Here is an 8,048-nt window from a genome sequence, read left to right as displayed (position 1 = left end):
CCCAGCAGCAGTAAGAGCTTCATATGGATCTTGTTTTATTATTTTCTGGGGGACTCTGGCAGAGGAGGGAGCAGGGAAGTAGGAAGAGGTTCTCAATGCCACTATCCTCCCTGCAAAACACACAAGAGATGGATCCCTGTATAACTGCAGCATAGCATGCTAATTCCACAGGTGGATATACACTGCAGGTGGTCATTCAACACTCGTCACTTAGTCACTGCAACCCACACTCCTATGCTCTTTCTGTGGCGGGGGGGGGGGTCCTGCCTCAGCTCAGTGGTAAATGTAGAGGGGCACTTTGGTTGTTGAAGAAGATGGAAGAGAAAACCAACATTCACAATGACCAAAAAAAAAAAAAAAAGGGGGGGGGAAGCAGGCAGTTGTGAGGTGCAAATGCCTGCAAATGCCATTAACAGACACCAAAAGACAGGCTCCCAATCTCTTTCTCTCACATGTATATCCTTGGAAGGAAAGCGTTTTGGGAGAAACAAGACTGGAGCCTGCCAAGGCAAAGTCTTCTCGAGGCCACAGGGCAAAGGAGATGCAGGGGGTAGCTGCATTGGCCAGTTAGCAAATTCAACCAAAACCCCACCAAACAGTGATGATACCTTTATTGGCCAACAGAAATGCACAATATACTTGTTGCAAGCTTTCAAAGCTGCATGGGCTTCTTCATCATCAGGCAAGATGTTACACACCAAAGAGGAGACAAATTAGAGATGTTAGTAAGATGACTGCATTTTGTTGTTTCTGCCCTTCTTTTAACAAAATGCAAGCATCTTACTGGCATCTCTAATTTGTCTCTTGTTTGGTATGTAACATCTTGCCTGATGAAGAATCATAGAATCATAGAGTTGGAAGAGTCTGCATGGGCCATCCAGTCCGACCTCATTCTGCCATGCAGGAACTCTCAATCAAAGCATCCCCATTGACAGATGGCCATCCAGCCTCTGTTTAAAGACCTCCAAAGAAGGAGACTCCACTACACTCCGAGGAAGGAGTGTGTTCCACTGTCAAACAGCCCTTACTCTCAGGAAGTTCCTCCTAATGAACTTCTTAGGAAGTTCCTAAGAAGACAATGCAAAGGAGGCAGACACAGCCATCAGGCAGACAGGTTCAGTGTGCTACCACACCCCAAGAGCACATTTTCCCAATGTTTTTAGGAAACAAGTGAAGACAAAATACAACAAGAACTAGGGGTTTAAGTCACGCTGGAAGTTTTAAGGGTATGTGGCAAAAGTCTGTAGGGTCTTGAGTCACAAAAGGCGCTTCTCTTGGCATAGTTGCTCTGAGGGAGAGATTTTTGCCTCTCCTGGGAGCTCTTGTGGAAGGGCTGTGGGCAGGAAGCCCTGGGCTATCTCAAGAACTACAGAGCATCTACATGACAGAAATAATGCAGTTTGACACCACTTTTAAGTGCTGGAACTCCATCCTATGGGAACCTGGGATCTGATTCTCAATCAAAGCATACCTGAAAGAAGCTGGATGGGAATCTGTCTGGGATGCTTTGATTGAGAGTTCCTGCATGGTGGAATGGGGTTGGACTGGATGGTCCTTTGGGTCTCTTCCAACTCTATGACTCTATGATTCTATGTAGCTTTACAAATCCTGGGATTTGTAGCCTTCTCTGTCAAAGGGTGCTGGTGTTGCACAAAACAACAAATCCTAGGATTTTGTAGGATGGTGCCATGGCAGTGGTGCCAAAGTGGACTATTTCTACAGTCCTGGGACAGGGGATGATGTGCATCAATAAAGCAAAAGGTAGTGGTCTCTCTCTCTCTCTCTCTGGTCTTCTCTAAACATGCTAAAGGTTTATGAAACCTACCCTTGCACTCTTGGCAGAGGTTGCTGTCCTGTCCTTTGAGCATTTAAAAAGACGCCAATTCTAAGCCCATCATCAACTCCTGTAACTCTGGTGAGAGAGGAGTGCAGATCCCTTCCCTTCCTAGAAACCCACTACGGTTTACCTTCCTATGGACTTTCCCAGACACAGCCTGCTTTTCTAGGTCTTAACTTGGACTCCCCACTCCACCAAATGCATCTGAGGGAGCAGACCAAGTCTCTGAATGCTCAGGCCACCGACTCAGATATTCAAAACATTATCAGAGCCCTCTGCAGACTACCTTCAATTTGTAAAGATCCTGTATCTTCCAGCTGCAACTTCCCTCTTTCTTCCTTGCTCTTAATGAGGGAAAGGAGTAGGGATGGGAAGACGATCCAAAAAATAGTTGAAAAATGGTTGCAAAGCATGGCTTTTGATTGTCAGAAAAGCCTGATGGGAAGAAACCCAGGCTGACAAGGATCTTCACTGTTCAGGACTTATTCTGCCCAAAATGTGCACATGGGCTTTATGCGCAGAAAACGGCATGTTCCACAGAGGAAATAATTTTCTGTGCAGAAAAAGCTGCTTCCTGCACAGAAACTGCTGTTTCCTGGGCAAAAGCGCTGTATGTGAATTTGGCACAGACTAATGCTAAAGGTTTATGAAACCTACCCTTGCAGGGATGCTTTGATTTGGATTTCCTGCATGGCAGGGGGTTGGACTGGATGGCCCTAGTGGTCTCTTCCAACTCTACGATTCTATGATTCTATGATTCTAAGTCCTCACCTGTGAATAGTCTTCAAAGACTTTTCAGGACTTTTTGCGGTGGCAATTTTATCACTCCCTGCTTCCTCCAAAAACCAAATTATCAAAGAATTTCATCTCTAGAACAGGAAGAAAAGCTGCACATTGCCCTTGGAGGGACAGTCACGGAGGGGGGTTCTCTAGAGGCCCCCCTGCAATAAAGTCTACAGTCTATGCCACTCTTTTAAGGTGTCAGGAAGCTAACTCTCCCCTGAACCCCCCTCCCATTGTTGACTTAATAAATATAACAAAGGGGAAACAGACCATCTCTTTGCGCCGCTGTCCAGGGGGCTTCAGAGCGTGGCTTTTTGACGCCGCATGCTCTAAAGCCGCCCAGAAGACAACGTTATGCTGCCCGGTTGCCCCATGTGGGCCGGCTTCTGGGTGCTCCGCCAGTGTACCATTTAGACGCCACATGCCTCAGGAGCACTGTAAAGCCACAGCAGGGTGGGAAAAGACGGCTTTTTGCCGGTGCAAAAAGGAGTGGCAATTTGTCGCTTCTTTTTGTGCTGACAAAAAGGCAGATTGGGGTCATGGTGTGCAGTTGCCACAGCCCCAGTTTGGCTTTCTCAGGGGTGGTCTGTTTCATCCCTAAGAGTCCCTGAATTTTGGTTGCTGCTGTTTTGTGCAAAAGTATACTAACCTTATCACTGTCACATTACATTTCTGGCAACAACGCAAACAAATAGACCGCTTTCAAAGACATAGCCGTATTAAGTCTGGAAAATCAGTCTGCAGAGGGGGCTTGTAGCACCTGGGAGACGAATGGAGAGAAAGAAGCTTCTTTCTCTGAGTTAGTTTCAGAAGTGCTACAAGATCCCTTTGCACACTGGTTGCTTGATCTTTGTGGATTTCATCCTTGGAGGGCCTGTTCAGTGCAATGGGGCAGCTGTAGCTGCCACTTGCCATGCAGGTGGGCCAACTTTTCCTTCCTGGCCTTGCTCCTGTTGCGTGTTTTTAACAACTGCCCCAGCGACACAGAAACAACTCCAGCAGGTAAAGTTTCTCTTGGCAGGGGTCTTCTCCGCCTGCAACAAGGAAGAAGAGATGTGAGGGGAACAAGAGATGCTCAGGGGCTCTGAGCATCTCTTTGGAGGCTGGATCCATTTCCTGTTGCAACCTGACCCCTGTGACGCAACAGCCCTCTTACTCCTAGTAAGAGAAAGTGGAGGCATGTCTGATTTACTCCTTACTTATGACACACAAAGGTACAGCACACAACTGGCCTCCATCCCACTTGGAAAGTATAGTATCCCCAAAGAGGACCAAGTCCAGGATGCTATGCTGTCAACTGGGCACCCAACCCCCCTTGTAATCTATGATAGGGCCTCAGTTCTTGAGCCTTATCACTTCATTAAACAAACCCGGCAGGCAAACGAAAAGACATGAGAGAGTTGTAAGAGAATCATTTTTCCCAAATGGATTACTTCAACTGGGCAAATGGGGTGCTTTTACAACACTTTTACGACCCTCTCCCATGGTTTTACAACCAGAAGAGAACAAAAAAGAACAACAACATTCGGAGGGAGAAAAAAACCCACCTGCCTTTTCGTTTGCCTGCCAAGTTTGTTTAATAATGTGCTAAGGCTCTTAGTCAGTCTGATTAGTTTTTCAATAACTCATTAAGCGAATATACTTTGCACCCCAGTTAAGTAAAATCCAGAAGCTGGAAAATGAGAAGTCTTCAGATTCTATGGAAAACACACATGACTGCCGCAGCAGAGGTGATTGATAGGCTTCGAAGCCTCCAAAACCCCAAGGCTGAAGAAAAACACAGGAGTTGTGCCGAAACACAGGAAGACGGCCAGGTTGGTTTCGGCTCTGTCCTTTTCACAAAGTTGACAACGTTGCAACCTGTAAATCCTGGAAGCTGGCAGAAAGTGATACACCTTCCTCATCCGGCGGATCCCGGTGCAGTTCCTCCTGCCTTCTTGCCACTCCCTTTTCATGCTGTGCAGGTGGGGCCTTCTTAGGGTTGGCCTCCAACATCCATGTTTTCCCAACTGGCCTCAATTCCTTGGGCACAGAGGGGTGAATGCGTCGCCTGTGGGCAGCCAAGCTGCGCATGCGTGGAAAGCTCTCCCCGCACTCGCTGCAAATGAACTCAGTGGGGGCCTCATGCATCCGGTGGTGGGATAGAAGGGCCTTGCGCAGGCGGAACCGCTCCCCGCACTGGGCGCAAGCGAAGGGCTTCTCCCCTGTATGGAGGCGAATATGAAGCTTGAGGGTGATCCTATCCTTGAAGCTCCGGGGACACTCTGGGCAATGGTAGGGGCGCTCTCCCGTGTGGATGCGCTCATGGCTCAGCAGGTGGTGCTTCTGGGTGAAGCGCTTCTGGCACACAGAGCAGGAGAAGGGCTTCTCGCCCGTGTGGACACGCTGGTGGATCACCAGGTGATGCTTGTGGCTGAAGATCTTGGCGCAGCTCTGGCAAGCGAAGGGTTTGGCCCTCGTGTGCACAATCTGGTGCATCAACACACCAGCGCGGTCCTTGAAGGTCTTCCCGCACTCGGGGCAGGGGAAGGGCCGGTCCCCAGAGTGGCCCCGCTGGTGGGTCTGGAGATGGTGCTTCTGCGTGAAGCACTTGCCGCAGACAGGGCAGGGGAAGGGGCGCTCGCCCGTGTGCACCCGCCGGTGGGTCATCAAGTGGTGCTTGTGGTTGAAGAGCTTCCCACAGTCAGGGCACGCCAGGGGCAGCTCCCCTGAGTGGGCCTTGCGCTGGTGTGTCAGGAGCAGTTTCTGGAGGCGGAAGGCACTGCCACATTCCCCACACACAAAGGGGCGCTCCCCACCGTGCACCCGTAAATGTGTGCCCAGGTGTTGACGCTGAGTGAAACACCGCCCACATTCACTGCAGGTGAAAGGCCGCTCCCCCTTGTGGATCCGCTGATGCGCCAGAAGAGTGGCTTTGCTCTTGAAGCACTTCCCACAGTCCACACATGCAAGGGGGCAGGATTCTGCCTCAGGCCCTGGGCCAAATGCTACCTGTGGCTGTGCCATCTTTGCCCAACCCTCTTCTTGCCCTGCCAGGGCTCCGTCGGGCCTTCTTGGCAGCGGACGAAAGCTCTCTTCATCAGCCTTCCAGCCCTGGAAGAGGACCCTCTCCAGGAATAAGCCTCCGGGGCCTTCCTCACCACCATGGCTACCAGTGTCTTCCTCCTCTTCCTCTTTTACACTGATATCACAGCAGGCTAAAGGAAAGAAAACGGAAATGAGAGGGAAGACAAGCCTGCGCGTGTTAAACCAGGGGCAGGGAACTAAAACCTGGGGTAGAGATAGGGACTGATTTGTACCCCTCCACCAATATTTGACATCCTGACAGTGACACAGTGTCACTTCCTGTCTCAGTTTTGACCTGTTTCAATTTTTGGTGAGAAAAGTCAGGTTTGGAAGTATGGTAGTAAGCAATTTAAGCCAAATTACTATTTTTAGGTGTGGCTTTGCACTACGTTTGGTGGTTTTTCAGGTGCAAAATTTCCACAAATTATTTTGAAATAAATATTTGGATCTTGAACATAACAACAAGACACAACATGTATTGTTATGGAATGCTCTGTGGCAAAAGTTTTAGCACAACAACACTGACCACTTGCATGTTTCTGGAAAGCCCATAAGGAGAGCATGGAGGGCCAGTAGCTTTCCTGTCTCTGCTGAACAAAGCCAAATTTGGCCAGCAAAGCCGACGACAGACCTGTCCTCAAAAAATATCTCCAGCCCTTTGCCCAAGCTGTTGGCCATCTTCAACGTACGTATATGAGTAATGTTTCCTCATGCACTCAGTGTCAACAGCTTCAACAGTTTGTTTCTGAAACAAAATCTCAGAGCTGGGATATGTTATTGTTTTGTGGATCACAACTCCCAGAATCCCCCAGCAAGCATGGCTGAGAGTCTTGGCCAGCCTTGGCCAATTTGGTGCCTTCCAGATCGACTGGAGTACAGTGGACCCTTAGTATCTGCTGGGGTTTGATTCCAGGACCACAACCCCCCTGCCATGGATACCAAAATCTGTGGATGCTCAAGTCCTATTAAATGCAATGGCTACAGACTTTATCACAGGGGAGAAAATCGGGGGATTCAAAAGGCATTATGCATGGAAAGTCACACGATCGTGGCAAAGAAAGGACTTATCCTGGGAATAACCAGGGAATAACCAGCAAGAAATCATACATGGGATTTCCCAGTGAATGATTTGTTGCTGGTTATTCCTGGAATAAATCCTCTCTAATCACAACATTGTGTGGTAATCTTAGTTTCGATCGCACAACTTTCCCTGGATAATGCCTTTTGAACCCCTTGATTTCCCCCGTGTGATAAAGTCCGTAGTGAAAGGGTGTCCTTTAAAAATAAATGGCAAAAACAAGGTTTGCTATTTGGAATTTATACTTTTTAAAAATATATATATTTTCAAGCCAGATAATGAATCCCTGCATATGGAGGACCAACTCAAGTCGGCCGTGATGGCAGGTGAGGCTGGGAGTTGGAGTCCAGATGGCCAAATTGTGCTCTGGCCTTATCCAGCTGGAGAAGGTGCCCACGGATGGAGCCCATCAGAATCCAAGGAGCCCTTGGCCAGTAGAGTGAACAGAATACTCTTCATGTTAGCTCTGGGGCATCCTGGAAGGAAAGACTGGGTGCCCTGAGCCCCTCTGGGGTGCACCAACATAGCAGCCATTCCCAGCATGTCATGTGAGAATCTGCGGGTTCAACCTTTGCGGAGGATCAGGTGCCACACCAGTTTGTTCCCATGCTACTGGAAACAGAGGGGCATCAGGCGCAAAGCGTCTCCTGTACCTAAAGAGGCGACCAGCCGGAAGTTCTCCTGCATGACGTCCCGGTGGAGCTCCCGCTGCCATTCCTCCAGTTCCTCCCATTCCTCTGGGGAGAAGTAGACCGTGATGTCCTCCAGTGTCACCAGCAAGGCCTGGAGGGACAAAAAATGTTAGAGGCATTTTGTTTCAATCTGCACTGTTGGCTGCTTTGGATCTCAGATGTGGAGGAAGGCAAGATATAAATTAAACAGAGAATGTCGTTGGTGCTGCTGGGTGCCTCCAAGTCGTTTCTGGCTAATGCTGACCCTAAAGTGAAGCTATCAAGGGGTTTTCCTGGGAATATTTGTGCAGAGGAGGCTTGCATTGCCTTTTCCTGAGGTTGAGAGAGTGTGACTACAGAATCATAAGGGTTGCAAGAGACCCCAAGGGTCATGAAGTCCAACCCCTTCTTCCATGCAGGAACTCACAATCAAAGCATCCCCAACAGACGGACATCCAGCCTCTGATTATAGATCTCCAAAGAAGGAGACTCCACCAAAACATCCAAGGGAGTTTCTTCCACTGTCAAACAGCCCTTACTCTCAGGAAGCGCCTGCTAATGTTAAGGCGAAATCTTTTCTTGTAGCTTGCATCCATTGTTCTGGGTCCTGTTC

General features: G+C 48.9%; 1 protein-coding gene across 1 annotated transcript; it reads right to left on the bottom strand.

The window, feature by feature from the left end:
• Nucleotides 1-2,571: 2,571 nt before the first annotated feature.
• Nucleotides 2,572-7,618, bottom strand: LOC149310210 (uncharacterized). Its single transcript, XM_089533930.1, has 2 exons — nt 7,418-7,618; nt 2,572-5,817 (listed from the first exon to the last, which is right to left on the bottom strand). The coding sequence occupies exons 1-2, from the start codon at nt 7,449-7,451 to the stop codon at nt 4,457-4,459; spliced, it is 1,395 nt and encodes a 464-aa protein (XP_089390056.1). The 5' UTR covers nt 7,452-7,618; the 3' UTR covers nt 2,572-4,456.
• Nucleotides 7,619-8,048: the final 430 nt, after the last annotated feature.

The sequence above is a fragment of the Sceloporus occidentalis genome, unplaced genomic scaffold, assembly GCF_023333645.1.
Source record: "Sceloporus occidentalis isolate IW3139 unplaced genomic scaffold, rSceOcc1.0.p SCAF_7, whole genome shotgun sequence".
Taxonomy (NCBI): domain Eukaryota; kingdom Metazoa; phylum Chordata; class Lepidosauria; order Squamata; family Phrynosomatidae; genus Sceloporus; species Sceloporus occidentalis.
This window is presented reverse-complemented; position numbering and strand designations above follow the sequence as displayed.

What these genes read in the sequence shown, in the direction of transcription:
- LOC149310210 (XM_089533930.1), bottom strand. Translation starts at nt 7,451, where the DNA reads ATGCAGGAGAACTTCCGGCTGGTCGCCTCTTTAG. An exon ending in CCGGCTGGTCGCCTCTTTAG is followed by an intron (nt 5,818 to 7,417) that starts GTACAGGAGACG and finishes TCTTTCCTTTAG; the next exon opens with CCTGCTGTGATATCAGTGTA.